This window comes from Parambassis ranga, chromosome 13 (assembly GCF_900634625.1).
Source record: "Parambassis ranga chromosome 13, fParRan2.1, whole genome shotgun sequence".
NCBI classification, from domain to species: domain Eukaryota; kingdom Metazoa; phylum Chordata; class Actinopteri; family Ambassidae; genus Parambassis; species Parambassis ranga.
The window spans coordinates 5,582,699-5,599,763 of NC_041033.1; the positions used below are offsets into that span (position 1 = coordinate 5,582,699).

The 17,065-nt window shown below is 42.2% G+C and overlaps 2 protein-coding genes across 2 annotated transcripts; one reads left to right on the forward strand and one right to left on the reverse strand.

Annotated features, from left to right (window-relative positions):
- Nucleotides 1-373: 373 nt before the first annotated feature.
- Nucleotides 374-5,553, reverse strand: vwa7 (von Willebrand factor A domain containing 7). Its single transcript, XM_028419012.1, has 16 exons — nt 5,308-5,553; nt 4,977-5,210; nt 4,802-4,898; nt 4,363-4,497; nt 4,057-4,252; nt 3,803-3,972; nt 3,352-3,464; nt 3,155-3,271; nt 2,855-3,076; nt 2,561-2,693; nt 2,279-2,431; nt 2,105-2,197; nt 1,733-2,022; nt 1,495-1,631; nt 1,218-1,377; nt 374-943 (listed from the first exon to the last, which is right to left on the reverse strand). The coding sequence occupies exons 1-16, from the start codon at nt 5,551-5,553 to the stop codon at nt 374-376; spliced, it is 3,066 nt and encodes a 1,021-aa protein (XP_028274813.1).
- Nucleotides 5,554-7,607: 2,054 nt separating this feature from the next.
- Nucleotides 7,608-16,684, forward strand: LOC114445051 (von Willebrand factor A domain-containing protein 5A-like). Its single transcript, XM_028419993.1, has 23 exons — nt 7,608-7,622; nt 8,327-8,575; nt 8,650-8,872; nt 9,016-9,182; nt 9,268-9,382; nt 9,494-9,669; nt 9,755-9,843; nt 9,937-10,081; nt 10,164-10,243; nt 10,323-10,437; nt 10,558-10,716; nt 10,791-10,894; nt 12,458-12,678; nt 12,851-12,904; nt 13,399-13,425; nt 14,000-14,023; nt 14,471-14,497; nt 14,798-14,824; nt 15,170-15,280; nt 15,830-15,928; nt 16,061-16,203; nt 16,315-16,438; nt 16,524-16,684. Exons 1-23 carry the CDS (start codon nt 7,608-7,610, stop codon nt 16,601-16,603), a joined length of 2,574 nt encoding a protein of 857 aa, XP_028275794.1. The 3' UTR covers nt 16,604-16,684.
- Nucleotides 16,685-17,065: the final 381 nt, after the last annotated feature.

Here is a 17,065-nt window from a genome sequence, read left to right on the forward strand (position 1 = left end):
ATGTTTCTGTCCTGGCTTATTATCACCACAACTCCCAGAGTGCTTCACACTATCTTTCATCATCATTTTATTTCCTGGTTAAAAAGTATCATCCAAATGTACTCATGCATTGTTTGATTTCAGAGCAGTGGTAAGCTACAGATGTAGTCAGGGAGAGACTGCCAAGGCCTACAGCCTCCCCGACCACTGCTGATACATTCATACACATTCATACACCAGTGAGTGCACTGGAGGCAACAATGAGCTGGGGTCAAACCACCAACCTTCTGGTTATTGGACAACCCTGCTCTACCACTGAGCCACTGCTGAAAGAAGATGGAAATGCAAAATCACCATCAGCATTTCCATGCATTAATTAATTAATCACATTGAACTAAAGCATAGGGCACCACAGCAGGCCTAACAACAAGAAAAAGACGTCTGACAGTTTTATCCGTCCACTTCCACAGGTTTCTATGCTCCTGTCTCTCTGCTGCCTCTGCTGACCAGATGTCAAATGACAGCGTTTCATGTTTCCAGCTGTGTCCCACACCAGCATCTCTGCCTGATTAGAGCAGCAGCTGGATGTGTACCTAACCCACAATGGCTCCATCCAATCAGAAACATTCAGTGGGGGGTCTCCTGTCTCTAATCTGGTCTTGTGGTCATGACTATGATGATGATGATGTTGGTAGTGGTGGTGTGGGTGGTCTTCATTGCTTGTCTTGTGCACCTTCTGCTGGTCCAGGCTGGGCTGGGTATCTACAAAGCTTTCCTCTGTGGGTGGAGGACTGTGGAATAATGTTAGAACACCCCCACCTTTCTGCAGTTGCAGGGCTGCAACACCAGAGCGACCAATGTCTGACACAACCAGAGACACACTCCAGCTGGACTCATTGCAAACAGACGGACAGTTTGAATGGACACGTGCAGCAGAGCAGGAGGGTGGAGACGTATCAGAGTCCTGCGGGTGACAAGGAAAAATATATAAGTTAAGAAAGTGTTGAATAATGATCTTCATGTCTTGAATGATATGTGATATTTATCTAAGTTGGATCAGATTGGTACTTTGGGCAATTTACCTGGCCCGCGTGAACATATCAGGAAAAAGATCCTCAATACGGGAGAATCTTATCTGATGTAACAACTGTATCTGCTGCCAAACAGGTAGGCCATGCAAAGTGCACACCACACACACATATGTAATTAGAGTCTCTTAGTTTTCTGTTAATGCTCACCAGCTTGACCACAGTCAGGTAGGCCACTGCATAATTGGAGTCTGGAGAGTCGTGAGCACGCACAGTGAGTGTGAGGGTGACGGTGGCTCCTGCCTGAGCTGTGGCAGGAGTGTGGAGGTCCACCTGTCCACTGAAAGACCCTCCTTCTGTAACATGGAAACTGAAAGACAAGAAACTTGCAGTGTTATTAATGTAGTGATGTGATAATAGTCCTCAAATGGCAAGAAATGATCTTTCAGAGCAGCACTGCAGGAAACTGGATAACACTTTTCTCTACCTGTGTGGTCCTGTCTTGTGAAGATACCCACTGTCATCGTCAGCAGTCAAACTAAAGAGTCGAGCCGGGCCCTGGTTCAGGATGTCAAAGCTTACCATTGTGCTGTGACCAGGTACAAGACGGGGAGCAGATAACACCTGTAGACACAGAAGAAAAGATACACAAATGAATTCTTGGCAAACATTTCATACTTTGACAGCTAAGATAGATTAATTCTTGTCTTAATAATAATAATTACCTGTATCTGAACATGAGTGGGCTGCACCATCTCTGTGGAAACCCTCTCCAGATTGTTCCCTCTGCTGTCTCGGCCTGTGAGTCGAACACAGAAGGGAACCCTGGGAACAGGGTCCACTAAGCCCACCAGCTCTACCAAGGAGTAGAATGATGGAGATGAAGAGGAAGAGGAGTTCAGCTTCACCTGCTGAAGGCTCTCCCCTTCAGCTCCCAGCAGTGTGGCGTGACTGAAAGATGCCTCTTCATCTGAAGACAGACCTGTGACTGCCAGCACCAGGAAGGCAGGGACTCCTAAAAATAACAAGGTTTTGCTTATTGGAACATACCCATCATTGTTATTCCATGTTTCTTATAGTAAATGAATTGTTTGTACCCGCTACAGGGCTGCCCTCCACTCTGGCCAGACCTGGGTGCGTCTCATTGTTTACAGTGGCAAAGTAATACAAAAAATCTACACTGCTGCCACCTGGTGGAGTCAATCAAAAGGTAAGTTATTTTCACACTAAAACAAATGCAACAGAAATCATTATATCATACATGATTTTACCTATTACATTAAATGTCAGATGTCCATCACTGTTGGCTTGTAGTTTCCACTGACCAGCCTGTATGGGAGGAAGCAGGCTGATGCGGTACAAACCCTGGAAGTGCTCCAACTCTGCTAGGGGGCCTTGTTCATTTAAGAGAGACTGGCTTTGTTCTGAAGAATACAAACATTGTTCAGACAGTATAGATGTTACCTGGATGTTGTCTCCACCATTGTAATACATTCCAATACACTTTGTGTGAGTGGAGAGATGATTAATCATTTGTGATGTTGCAGTTATACCTGATGGGTCGGTAAGGATACACTCGGTCATAGTGCCGGTGACATGCAGAGTGACGTTCCTCACCGAGCTGTCCACTCTGAAGGAGTGAACAGACATCAGCTCCTGGTCACTCTCAACGTGGAGGAGGGTCACCTGGAAGGAGACAAGTATCATGGTTGGTTGTGTAGCCAGGGTAGACTGAACTTCAGCGTGGAGTGAGGGCAGAGTCAGACTACACATGCAAAGAAAGTTAAAAGTTTGATAATAAGGAGGAACACAAATAATTATCCTCCCTCGAAGGGCCTTGCTGTTACCTTGTCTGGAGCGGTGTTGTCTTCCACTATAGCAGAGACCCTGTGGATGTCAGAGTTAGTGGTGAATATTGTCAGACCACCCGACATGGAGGACAGGGAGCTGTAGAGTTTGAAACGATCAGGAGACAAAGGTTCTTTACTCCTCCTCTTCCTCCTCCTCCTCTTCTCTCTCCTGCTTGTCTTTATTGTATAATTTGGGTCTTCAGTAAGAAGAAATGTCACCTGTGGGAAAAGTCGTGTCACAAATTGACTGATCTTTTTCTTTAAAAACACAATGATGTGCTTCAAAGTTAAACTGACTTTGCTCTGTTTCTCAAGAAGAAGGGCTTTTACTGCATCAAATAAATGGGCGTCCTTTGGAGAAGCATCGGTGAATACAAAGATCTCTGACATCGGTGGGCTGTGAGTAAGCGCCAGCTGGAAACATAAAGCAAGATAGCTGTCATATGTTCCAACATGAATATTGTACATTTCCAGTGTTTAGCATCTGAATGTACCTGAATGGCTGAGAAGCACATCTCTGGTTCATCCCCTCCTCCCAACGCCATGAGGTTCTCCAAATGTTGCATGAACAGGTCTGGGTCATCTGTCTCAAACACTGGACCTACCCCTGCAGAATACAGTACAGGGCAGGGTTAAAGTTATGATCATCAAACTAAGGTAAGGCACACACATCCAAACCAAACAGAGAGTGAATATCATTTAATAATAAAATCCATAAGCATGTTTATACGAGATAGGTTGAAAATATATGGTTAGTTTTTGAGTATTCAAAATTTAATTATTACAAACTGCTGCTGGAAAAGTGATACAAATCAAATCAAATATAGATGAAATAAAGTTAATATTAAATAATAACATTTAATATAATGATATAAAACATAACATGAAATATAAAGCTTCGTGTACATCTGTCCAAATGTACATTTATGATGAACTCTGTCTCACCTGGGTCATGGAAGGGCACAAGCAGAAAAGTTCCTGGGCCCCCGGAGCTGCTTGTTCGGCTCTGGATGATGGAGTGAGCGCGGACGCGAGCAGCGGTGATCTCCTCAAACATGCTGCCTGTAGTGTCCATGACAAAGACCAGTGATGGAACTTCCTTGACACTGAACAGCCTGTGGAGATATATTTGGAAGGACATTATATATATATATAGGCTTATTATAACCATAATTTAAAACAAATGTAAAAAAACATACTTAAGAAAGGTTTTGTGGCCCACGGTGTCTCTGAGGTCTCTCAGTACGCTCAGTGTGGCTTCAGTGGCCAAAGTGGCAGCGTCTACATGGAGGTAATGGTGTGGGGAGAACAGAGGGGAGGTGCTGTCCTTGTTGATGCCCCCTTTTGCTCCCATGTAGCGGCTACTGTCAAGAATACCCCCATGACTGCATTTACCTAAAACACAAAAAACCCTGAATCACACACTGCAGACTTGATTTGAAGGGTGAACCAGAGTATACTTGAAAACATTCTACTTTTATAGTTAAAGAAATAAAGTGATATACCATCAGGTTTTAGAGGGGACGTGCTGAAGTAGCCAGTGGTGAGCAGCAGGCCGTCGTCCTGTGTGTTTGTCAGCGCTGGCAGGAGGTTGTTTCTACAGGTGGTACTGAAGCACTCCATGCAGGTTGGAGTGTGTTCTGTGGACAGAGAGGACGGGTGAGCTGATCGAAGACCCACAATATTAGGTTTTAGTAGTGTGTGCAGTAGCCATGTTTCTTTTCTACCCTTTGTAATTTATATGCTGTAATATGTCAAGCCACAAAAGCACTGACTTCTCTCCTGTCAGGAGTCAACCTGTGTGATGTGTTTGTTTGTGTGTGTGCATGGGAAAAAGAAAGGCATGCATCAACAAACTATACAGTTTGCAATGACACCAGGAGACCCCCCCCACTCATAAGCGCCACACTTAGTCCATTTTGAGTTACAGCCGAGCTTCAGTACCTTTGGCTACAGGGACAGCAGGCTCATCTGGCTGCAGCAGGTGGAGGTAAATGGAGCGCTGGCCCATCTCCACCCAGTTACTGTGGCTGTAGAAGTCCTGTCAAAACAAATTAAATCATTACTAATGTATCAGGCAGTACAGCACACAGATTTAAATCCCAGTGTCACAGGTTACCTGCAGGGAATGAAATAGCTGCCCCAAGCTATGCCGGGCACTTTGGTATTCTTTGGCCCGCACAGAGAGGACAGTCTGAGTCCATAACTGACGTAACATCACCATGGCCCCATCGATGCGCTCTGAATCAAAGTGGTAGACCGGGTCAGACCTGGTGGAGCTCAGGAAGTCCATGGCAGCATTGGATTTCACCACATCTCCCACAGCTCTCCAGAAGCCACGACCCAGTGTGTTCTGGGAGACATACAGGCAGATGTTTATCATTACTGAAAAAAACTATAACCCTGCTATGTCTGTGTTCAAACATCACAATGTACTGCACAAAACACACACTCTCTGAGCTCACCTGGTTTCCCTGCTGTATTGTGTTGCCCCTCAGAGTCTCCAGGGTGACATTGAGGATGGCCTGCTCTGTAATGTACTGGTGTGTGTGTGAGTCCCAGGACAGTGTTAAAACGCGAGACCAGAAGTTGGGGAGGAAGCTTGTGCATGGTGAGGCCAGGAGGAGAAGGTACACAAGAATAAACCAGTGCACCTTCTTCCCACCCGCTACCCAGAATCTTCTGTCCTGTGACATTATTGTGTCCTGTAGAACAGGTAAGGAGGTCTGATCCTACCCATAAAAGAACATAAAAAGAAGCATTTTCTAAATCAGTGGATGAAACTGACCTGACCCCTATTGTTGAGCAGTGTTTTGTGCTAATTTGATCATGTTATGCCAGTCATCCATGTGTCCTTTTCTGTCAGCACCCACTCCTTTTCACCACCCCCGATTCCTCCTCTCACTTTTTTCCCAGCCTTGTCTGTACACAGGCTGTATTGTTCTTTGTCATCTTTATCCAGATACAATACTTGAGGGGTTTGTTCTTAGAGTCTGTGCTTTCACAAGGGAGGCACTGAAACAAAAGCATGAGGCCTTTTTGTCTATAATGTTCCCTCCACCCTGCTCAGCCTCCATTCAGCTTCAAATGACTGACACAGATTTGTTAATAGCGTCCCCTCTTTTCACTCAATCTTGAGGAGCGATGCACCATCTCATAATCTGAAACTGGGTATTAGTAGCATCAATTTATGTACTGATCATGGTCTTTTTAACAGTCAAATTATCTTTATATCATCATACAAAATGCCCCATGAGTTACTTTTTAATGTCAGTTTGCAAATAAAGCAGCAATTACACACATTTTAATGCTCCATTTAGAGATTGTAATAAAAACATTCTCACCTCATCCTGCACGACTCTTCCACCTCAGACACCAAAGCTGTGAGAAAGTTCAGAGAAACACCACAAAGATATGTGCATTTAACACTGTAGACTCACCACAACCTGCTGCTCCTCACAATCACAGCATTTCAGTGTTTCATTTCTGTGAGAATAAAAAAAACAAAATGAGATAGAAATGGAGGAGGGACTTTGTTGAGCTCAGACGAAGGTCTTCTGGACACTGCGTGGTCTTAGAGTGTTTTCTTAGCGTGAGGGGCGACAACTATGAGGCAAAAGACATCTCATCATAGCCACTTGCCCCTCCTCGCCCCCCATTATTGCACACTGCATTGATCAGGCACAATAGGGCCGCATATATTACCAGCCAGGATGTTCAACTTAGGCCTACACTCCAACCACCCCCACCCCTGTTACCCTCCATCTATCACTCTCTCTTTTCCTCACAAAACCCTAAAATACTGCTTTTCAGCACCTTATGGCATTGAGGAAGACGGACATCAGTTGCTAGTCAACGCTAGAGATGGTGTTAAACTTGTGGGACTGAGTGTGGTATCAGGAGATGAAGACAGGAAAGTTTTTTTTCTCAGGGATTCATGTGCACACCAAAAAAAGTGTGTCTGAAATTAAAAGGAAAGATAAAGAAAGGATTTGTTGCTAACCAATTTCCTGCCCAAACACTAAACAACCACAAGGGAATTTTTGTGTTTTAAGAAAGTGAAAGTAGTTCAGTGGGTAGGTCAGCCACCAGAAGAAGAGGGAATAGGGGGTGGTGTAGGGTACGTATGGTGTTCTGCTAAACCTTGCAGTTTACTGGAAGCCAGCTGCGGGTGAGGTTAAAGTGCTAAAACACTCAGTTTCTGTTCCAGCCATTATAACCTTTATCAGATTCTCTGTCAAATGAACCTCGAGAATATCATGAGCTGTACCTCAGGTGCCCATGAGGAAGGATTTTAGGTAGTTTAGTCATTAGAGACAGAAGCAGTTGTAACTCTGATGAGGCCCTGGTTCATGCAGTTATACTCTTCGGTTGTTCATGCTAAAAAATAAAAAACAAAAGGACACTGCTTTCTCATCAGACAGTAGAATGAAAGCAAAGCAAACAAAGTCCCATTGTGCCATTAAAAGTAGGAAGTCTTTAACTTCCTTTTATGTGCACAGTTATCAAATATTGAGTAAAAAGGCTTGTGACTCCAGGTGGGATGATTTAAATTGAACACCTGCCATAGACTGGTGACCTGTACAGGATTTGCCTGCTGTCCACTAGACTCCAGCCTCCTGTCATCCTGTAAGTACAACACACAGCAAAAGTAGATGGATAGTAGATAATCTCACATCAGATACCATGTTCAATCTGTAGTAGTCACAGTGAGGTAATTAAACAATGTTGATGTGGCATATTTGTGGAGATGAACCTGTTTCTGGTGGGTCAGAATACAGTGTAACACCAGGATTGTCTATATAGACAGACAAGAGTGTAAGAAGGATGGATAACCACACGTTTACAGGAAACTGTACTAAGTAGACCACAGGCCCACACACGTCTGTCATTTTCTCTCTTGGTTCTTCCTGCAGCAATTGAAGGTTGACACTTTCCTGCTCGAGGTAGGCATCTGATTTAAACACAACTTAGTTGACTGTGTATTCCTCCATAGTGTAAAAGTAATGTTTAAGGCCAACAGTCTTTAGTAAATCGAAATATGGGCCACCTATTAGCTTATTATTAGCATATCTTACCTTTATAATAGTGATTCTGGATCTGTAATGAGCTAAATGAAAGAAAGATTTATAACATTTTCAGCTTGGCTATAATATGCATTTCAATTAGGTTTGTTTTTTTTACAGAAATCTGTACATTGTCACTTCAAGAGACACAATGGAGAACCGCTGTGGTCTGCTCACTGCCAATAAGAAAGCAGGTATAAAATTATTATTATTATTATTACTAGTAATAGTTGTTTACATGGTGAAAAGGAAGGTTGATTTGTATTCCTTCTTATATTAACTTTAAATTAAAAGAAATAATGCATGTTGATAAACGTATAATGGTGCTATATTAAAGCAGTAGTGATGATCAATATGAAGATTTAATGGATCTAGAATTTAAAATAATGTTTTAACGAGTAAGATTCAAAATCATTTAAATGCTCTTTTGGCTGTGTTGTCTTTGTCAGTTCCTCTGAAGAGCATTGAGGTGGAGCTGGAGGTGAGGGACCATGTGGCTACAGTGGTCTCCACTCTGAACTATGAGAACAAGGAGGACAAACCAGTGGAGGCTGTGTTTGTCTTCCCTCTGCCTGGAGATGCTGCTGTCTGTCATTTCAGTGCAAAGCTTGGACAGACGCAGATTGTAGCTGAGGTGAAGGAGAAACAGGAGGTGAGCTGCACAGAAAGATTCAGTCACTGTGAAGAAAACCAAACAGTTACTGACATGTGTCACCTGTACTGCAGGCTCGTGAGGAGTATGATGATGCACTGAGCTCCGGTCAGCAGGCCTTCCTGTTGGAGGAGAGCCAGCAGAGTCCAGATATATTCTCTCTGAGTGTGGGCAGTCTGCCTCCAGGAGAGAGCGCCTCCATCAGGCTGGAGTACGTCACTGAGCTGGCTGTGCAGGCTGATGACGGGCTGAGGTTTTGTCTGCCTGCTGTGCTCAACCCTCGCTACCAACCTCAGGGTAGGACAACACTGCATCAGTGTTCACAGACACATACTGATGGAAGCCAAAGAGCACTGTGCAGTGATAAGGCCAGCATCTTCCCAGAGCCTCCCACCTCAAACAACAACCAGAGGGCTAAGAGTTGTGTCTCATGTTTGCAGGTAGTGAAGGGTCCAGTGTCCAGGTCACCTCTGTTCCAGCCTCTCTGGTGCCCTACAGCCTGTCTTTGTCTGCCCGCGTGTCCTCTGCTCGTCCAGTCTCTAAGGTGGAGTCCAGCTGCTCCTTGGACCCTCTCCAGTACCTCAACACTGATCAAACCCAGGCCACGGTAGGTAGAGTGCTAATGTGTCTGCTGCGTGTGGTCGGTCATCTGAAGTGAACACTGAATGTTAATGTGTGTGTTTGAACTGTAGATCAAGTTGTCTGCAGGACACAAGTTTGACAGAGATGTTGAACTGCTGATTTATTACAAAGACGCCCACCAGCCCACTGCTGTGGTGGAGGCAGGACAGGCCTCTGCCAAGCAGGGTGAGTAACCAATCAGTGAAGTTATAATAAATGGTTCATTAAGCTCACCTGTAAGCAAATGAAGTGTTGGAATGACAGTGAAGAGCAGGTTTGTGATTTCCTGTGTGTCAGGCTCTCTGATGGGTGATCCAGTGGTGATGGTGAGCCTGTACCCTGAGTTCCCTCAGTCTGTGATGTCTACAGTCGCCTCACGTGGAGAGTTTGTGTTCTTATTGGATCGATCTGGAAGCATGGAGTGTTCACTGAATAACAGCAAGCAGGGAGAAACTCGCATCAGCAGTGCCAGGGTATCCAGCAGTGTTCACTGTCTTTCTAAAATCCTCCACAGTGTCCCTCTGATGCAGTGACCTTCACTATCTGTTCTTCATTAAGGACACTCTGCTGCTGCTGTTGAAGAGCTTACCAATGGGCTGCTATTTCAACATCTACAGCTTTGGCTCCAGCTTTGAACACATCTTCCCGTAAGTGACTCCTTCATATCTGGCAGCTAGTGAGAGTCTTGATGTTGGATATTGAATACATGCACGTGTGCATTGCTGAATGTGTTTGTGCAGTAAGAGTGTGGAGTACAGCCAGCAGACCATGGAGGAGGCTCTGAAGAAAGTTGAGGAGATGGATGCTAATCTGGGAGGAACAGAGATCCTGATGCCCCTCAGACATATTTACAGCCAGCCCTGCATCCCCAATCAGCCCAGACAAGTAAGACTCATGGACACACACAAACACACAACACCTGCTGCAGGTTTCTTGGTGTGATCTAACAAACTCTACTTCTCTCCAGCTGTTTGTCTTTACTGATGGAGAGGTAGGAAACACCAAAGAAGTTGTAGATCTGGTGAAAAGGAACTCAGGGTCCCACAGGTGAAAAACACAACAATCACAATACAATCCTCAGTGTGTCCATGTGTTCAGTGTGTGTAAACAAACTGCTGTACTGCAGGTGTTTCTCTTTTGGGATTGGAGAAGGTGCCAGCTCTGCTCTGATCAATGGTTTGGCCAAGGAGGGAGGAGGTCACGCTCAGTTCATCACAGGGACTGACCGGATGCAGCCAAAGGTAAGACAGTAAACACAGTGAAGCTCAGCAGCAGTGAATCTGTGTCTGCTCAGAGATCAGAGTTCCAGTGAGTAAAAACCCAGAGCTTAGTGCGTGCTGATACTTTTTATTATTTTTCAGGTGATGCAGTCGCTGCGATTTGCTCTGCAGCCAGCTGTGGTGGACATCTCAGTCACATGGGATTTACCAAAGGGAGTGTCTGTGACTGCCCTCTCTCCACCTATCACAGCACTTTTTCAGGGTCAAAGGTCACTGATTTATGCTCAGCTGACTGGACAGGTAGGAGCAGCTCCACCTCATGTTTTTCTTAAGGTATGTGGCGACAGTGATGGTTTCTAACACTGTGATGATAGAGTTCAGAGGCAGCAGAGGGCAGTGTGACGGTGAAGTACAGCCTGGCAGGTCATCCCTCTCAGAACCAGCTGAACTTCAGCCTCAAACCTGCAGAGGACACTGGGTAACACATGTTTGATACAGACGGCACTGTTCTGCTTTGGATCTTTACAGATGATCAGTTATTTGTCCAGCATGTCTCTTGCTTCATATCCAGTGTGTCCTGCATTAGAGTGCAGCTCTCTGTGACACTGAAAGAAAACAGAAAACTAATAAGTCACTGGTCACAAACAAACACTAGAAAAGGCATTTCCTGAAAAAACGCAAGTTTGATTGCTGCTGATGTGAAGGATTGCTCTGAATTGCTGGAGAATCTGCAATCTGAATTTAATTTGCTGAAACACGGTTAAGAATTTGAAAAGATAAAGGCTGTTCCATACTCCGCGAGAAAAAGAACAGAGAACTCGCTCCCCGGGTGGTAAGAGTTAAAAAAAGAAAAGTTATTTTCGGCACGGAGGTACCATACTCTGCGAGACGTGTGTGTGCAGAACTCCTCATACGGCCCTCCTACGCAGCTCACGTCACACACAAAAGGTTGACAATGCATTTGTATTGTAAATTGTGAGCACAGTCGTGGTTACCTGGCCTAACGAGCTGATAATGTTCAGGGAAGAGGGTGTACAGCATGACAATAGATAGAAGATCAGTGTAGCTGACTGTAGCAGACCTCTGGTCTGTGTGACTTTAATTCTGTGAACGTGTGGATGACTGTCTGCAATAATGCATCCCATCTCCCGGTGTTTAATGTGCACGAGCCGCTGTAACACCGTGATCAATACTGGGATTAGTTTTTATTGTCACCTTTTGGACAGACTCTCTCCTCTCTGCGCCGTGTTTCTCCTTCCAGGAGCTGTTTGCCAGCTGCTCATCTAAACTGTCCATCGTCCTTGTACTTCCTCCTTCTGTCTGTGTGTTCTGCACCTGAAGCCCTTGCGCTTCTCCACATTCATCACGCCCACAATAAATTCAGACCAATCACAGCATGGTTGACGCACAGCCTTGAGAGAAAAAAGTTCGGCCCGGACCCTGTGTCTCGCGGAGTATGGATCCAGCTTTATTTTGAAAAGTAGAAAATCTTAATAGGTGTAGATACATTTGGCAGATAACCCTTGTTGAAGGGCTCTCTGATAGACTTCTTGAATAGACTGTTGAATGGCTTTTGAATTTGAATTTTTGAATATTTGAATTTTATTAATATTTTGAAAACAAAACATATTTGAACAAATCCGAATACCATTTTATTAGCCCTGGAAGAGCTGAACAGAATAATGCTTGAACGGTTTCTGTAGCTGAAAGCATGTGGAACTAGTTACATTGTTGTTTTGAAAGCTCCTTCATAGACTTCCATGTTAAAAATGATGTAGAAATTGCTTAAAATTGGAAAATTTATAATTTTTTGAAAAAAAATTGAAGTTGACCCAGAATGTCCTCTGTGAGGTGAACATTTTGATAGCTGAATGGCTGAAATTGGTGAATGTATGCTGAAGATACGCTGCGCCAAAAACGTGCAGAGGAAGAAGAAGAAGAAGAAGAAAGAAGAGAAGAACAAGAGTTGATTGCCTTGCCCTACAGCAATCAAACTAATTATATCTCTGTCTGAGTGTTTCCTTCTCTCTGCTGTCTGCAGATCAACAGTCCACAGGTTGGCTGCTCGGACTCTGATTCGCTCCCTGGAGATGGAAGAGAGAGAAAAGAGAGAAGAGAAGGATGGAGTGAAGAAGAAGGTGGTGGAGCTCAGTGTCCAATCAGGAGTGAGCAGCTCTTTCACTGCCTTCATTGCTGTTAATAAAACTGATGGTGAAGTGATTCAAGGACCTTTGCTACGCAGAAACATTCCAACAAGATACAGTGAGTTATCCATAATAATATTTAAAACAGCAATATGACATTTTGATTTTTTTTCAACATCAGTCATTGAAGTTATGAACTCATTTAATATAAAAATATCAAACCAATAGTTTAAGTATTGATGTTTGTTTAATTTTTGTCTTTTGCCTTTTTTACCTCACATTTCTCCAAGTTTATATGGGGTGCTTCTGTCCAGCACTCCAGGGCCCTTCTGTGCGTTCACAACGTAAGTAAAACACCAAAGTGTGTCTGTGTGTAAATACTGTGTTCTAATACAGTATGAATATAAACATTAAACCGAGTTCCATGTTCTATGTTCCATTATTATACATTTGCAGTATTCTACATTTTATATCTATACATTCGACATCATCCATTTTCATTGGGCTCTATATATTGGTAATGGGATATATATATATATATATATATATATATATATATATATATATATATATATATATATATATATATATATATTGACTTATTCTTATCCTCTCTTCTTCTTGTTTATCTTCAAAGGAAGCAAACAATCCGTTTTTTATCAGTACATAAACATTGAACTATTGTACATACCAGCAGTATCCTGCTTAATTTGTAAATGCAACTTCAACCCCATCAAGCTGGTTTGGGATTAACGGGACCGTTCAGCTTTATCATGAAATACAGTGTACATGTTGTTTTTTGACGGATTCTTATCATCTGTTTTTGTTCATCTTTCAGAAGTGTATTCATCTTTAGTCGGAAGTGGTAAGTACAAAGCTGAAAGGCAGTGAAACAAACAATCTAGCATAGCATTATGAAGGTACTGTTTAAAAATGTTTTGTAAATCCTATTGTGTTACTTGCTGCAATAAGACTATAAATGTATTTGTTTTGACTGATTCTGATTCTCTCTTTTTGTTTACTTTAAAGAGTTCAGCAGTGCTCCAATGAGAAACAATAAGTAAAAGGCTGAAAGGCAGAGGAAGGAAATGATTTGATTTATGAATGCAACAGAGGAACAGTAAATGCAAATATTATAGGAGCTGAGCAGAGCTGATGTGTAAACTTGAGCATGTGTATTTGTGTCTGAATGACAGTCATACAGTGATAATGTTAAGGACAGAGGAGCATAATAATGAACTGCTATACTCTGAATATAAATTGTAATATACAAATCAGTTATTTTAATCTTTAATTTGTAAAAACAACGTCATTTTGCACTTACACTGTGCTCATGCTGTGATGTAAAAAGTTGTCTCTGAGACATTTTGAATATTTCAGCTTCAGCTGTCTGTTGTCTTTAATGTGTTTACATCACATCTTTTTTGTCTCTCTGCAAGTTGTCGATGCAACTCCAGATGAATGTAAGTAAATCATTCCAATATCTCTGTGTAAATACTGTATGAATACAGTGATGAATATAAACAACGAACAGACCAAGTGTATTGACATACAAGGATGTACAGAGGAAGGTGCAAATGCATTTGCAGCTTTGTGAAATACAGTGTACACAGTATGAGCAGTTCTTGCTCTGTTTTGTTTGGCTGTGACTAACAAGAAATTGTCATTGAGCCCAGAAATGTATATCTTGATATTTACTGTTTAAGTCAAATATACTGTGACCTCAGGGTTTGTGTCCTTTGTCCTACAATCAATGGCTTCTTTACAAGGAGACACCGAAAAACAAAACATGCTGTCATTTGTCTTTTTGAAAAAAAAATACAATAACCTATAAATTCATTTAGTAATACAACCAGAAATGTATTTATTGTTTGACTGATTCTTATCCTCTGTTTTTGTTTATCTTTCAGGCATGTATTCGTCTTTAGTCGGATATAGTAAGTACAAATGCAATTTCCCCATTGTGGGACTAATAATGGTTTCTTAATCTTAAAGCTGAAAGGCTGTGAAACAAACAATCTGTAGTTTTCTGTATTATTCATACAATGGCCAAGTTTTGAATTAAAGTGAGTTTCTACTCAGTTAATGTCTCGGTTCTGGCCAAAAATATCATTTTGAAGATACTGTTTGAAAATGTTTTGTAAATCATATTTTATTTTATAATTTTCTGATTGTGTTACTTTGCTGCAATAAGACTATTGACTGATTCTGATTCTCACTTTTTGTTTACTTTAAAGAGTTCGGCAGACCTCGAATGAGAAACAGTAAGTAAAAGGCTGAAAGGCAGAGGAAGGAAATGATCTGATTTATGAATGCAACAGAGGAACAGTAAATGGAAATATTATAGGAGCTGAGCAGAGCTGATGTGTAAACTTGAGCATTTGTATTTCCATATAGCTGTGTTAACTTTGTAACTTCATACTCTTTTTCAAGCCTGTGCAGCAATGACCTCAAAACTATAAATTAATGATAAAATCAGGATCCTGTAGTAAAAATAACAAGATGAGCCCATGTTTTACATTCTTTAAAGCAGCTCCTGTGGCTGCACTTTAGACAGATTCATGATGTTATGACCTGGAAGGTTTTCAGTTACTTTTCTGTTACAACAGCTCACCAGAAACAAAAGAAATCTGGATTTAAGGGGGCACTTTCTAATTTGAAAAAAAGGCTGGGTCTCTCGAAGAAATCTTCTTGTGATGTATGTCCAGATGATGGTGGAGGTAACGTCTTTTATATTTGACTCCTTGGTGTGTCTTTATGATAACATGTCAAAATAACCACACTTTGCTGCAGCTGGTCTCTCTCCAGAAGGCGTGTGGCTGCTGGCAGCTCGATCCAGCTCTGGCTTATAATATATTATAACTTCACATTTCTTTGTCCTGTTATATTATTCTTTGTAATTATTGGTAATATTGCTAAAGTTAAGTTAAAGGCTAAAAGGCAGTGAAATGAACAATTTCATCAATACAACAGAGGAAACAGTAACAGTAAAGGGAAACTGTTGTACATAGGAGCTGTTATGGCCGTACATGTAAAGTTGACATGAAGGAATGTTGAGCCATTATTTTTTGACCTCGGCTTTTTATCAAATTGTTATTACAAAAATGTGACTTCTGCATGAGGAGACACTGAAAAAAGCATAGAGTGTGACTTTGACAAGGCTGTGTTAATGTATTGATTCATTGATTTCAGTTTGACCTGATACCCTTTTTCAAGCATGTGCACTAATGCTAATACTAATATTTGAACTAACATTTCTGCTTGAGCAGCTCTACCTCGATTCATTGGGGGGGAATACTCTGTGGAACAACCGCTGGGTTCCCCAAAGAAATCCAGATACTCTAACGTGTCTCTGGATGATGATGGGGGTAATGTCTTTTACGGTGCACTTATTTATTTAATTTTGTGTCTATGTGCTAATATGTCAAAATAATATCGGTCCAAATACAGTTTAACCAAAAACCCACTAAAGACTCAACATGTCTTCTTCTATACTGAAGCTACAGCTTCCCAGTCTCCTCGAGACCCTTTGCTGCAGCTGGTCTCTCTCCAGAAGGCGTCTGGCTGCTGGCAGCTCGATCCAGCTCTGGCTGCTGCACTGGGAAAGACCAGTGAGGAGGTGGAAAAGTCAAAGCCTGCACTGGTGGGTCAACATTAAAAACAATAGCACAGTTTCATGGTGTTCACAAACACACAGGAAATAATGAACTAGTTTAGTGCACGGTGTCAACACAGTTTGCCTTGGCTGAACTAGGTCAACAATGAAGAGTGGGCCACCATTCTGGCTCTGATCTGGCTTCATGGTTTCAAGATGGATGCAAAGGAGGAGTGGGAGCTGCTGGCTATGAAGGCTGTGTCATGGCTCCGTGCTCAGAATGGTAGAAAACCTAATAATAAATGCTGAACTGCTGTTTTTATCAGTGTGTGCTGTCCTCCATGTTTATTCTTGTGATGTTCTTTCAGCACTGAGAGTGACAGACTGTGTGGATGCTGGAAATGCACTGCTGGGTTCTAGCGTGCAGAAAGACGCCCTCGGACTCTGAGGTCTTCATTTAATGCTTTTTTCTTCAGGATTGAATGATCAGAGTTACAACATACTACACTCTTATCAATACCTCTGTATTTTTGGCATTTGTTCTTTGATGTCTTTTCATTTGAACCTATTTTGGATGTATTGTAGAAACAACAACGGAAAAAAAGAATAAACTGAGATTTTATGTTGGCTGTGTTCATTGTGCTGCAAAAACATTTCAACCTAGAAGCAGTCATTTCTGATCTTTATTGTTGACTGCAATGAATCACTGCTTTGGTGGGATGAGGTTCTGGGCTCTGGGCACAGGCTAGACTGAGTCAACTCCACTAACAGTACATGCATACAAAAAGAGGGGACATCCACCTACATCACCTGGGTTCAATGCCTTGTGTTAAAAATAATATTGGCACAATGAGTGACTGCATTTAGTTACTGTAACAAGTCTACATTCACTTTGAAACTCGAAGGTTTG

Excerpts from the sequence above, each read along its gene's own strand:
- vwa7 (XM_028419012.1), bottom strand. The coding sequence starts at position 5,553 with ATGTCACAGGACAGAAGATTCTGGGTAGCGGGTGGGAAGAAGGTGCAC. Across the intron at positions 3,973-4,056 it reads GGCCACAAAACCTTTCTTAA|GCTGTTCAGTGTCAAGGAAG; the intron begins GTATGTTTTTTT and ends ATATCTCCACAG. Across the intron at positions 2,432-2,560 it reads TATCCTTACCGACCCATCAG|AACAAAGCCAGTCTCTCTTA; the intron begins GTATAACTGCAA and ends TGTATTCTTCAG.
- LOC114445051 (XM_028419993.1), top strand. Across the intron at positions 13,426-13,999 it reads TTCATCTTTAGTCGGAAGTG|TTGTCGATGCAACTCCAGAT; the intron begins GTAAGTACAAAG and ends TCTCTCTGCAAG. Across the intron at positions 16,439-16,523 it reads ATGGCTCCGTGCTCAGAATG|CACTGAGAGTGACAGACTGT; the intron begins GTAGAAAACCTA and ends ATGTTCTTTCAG.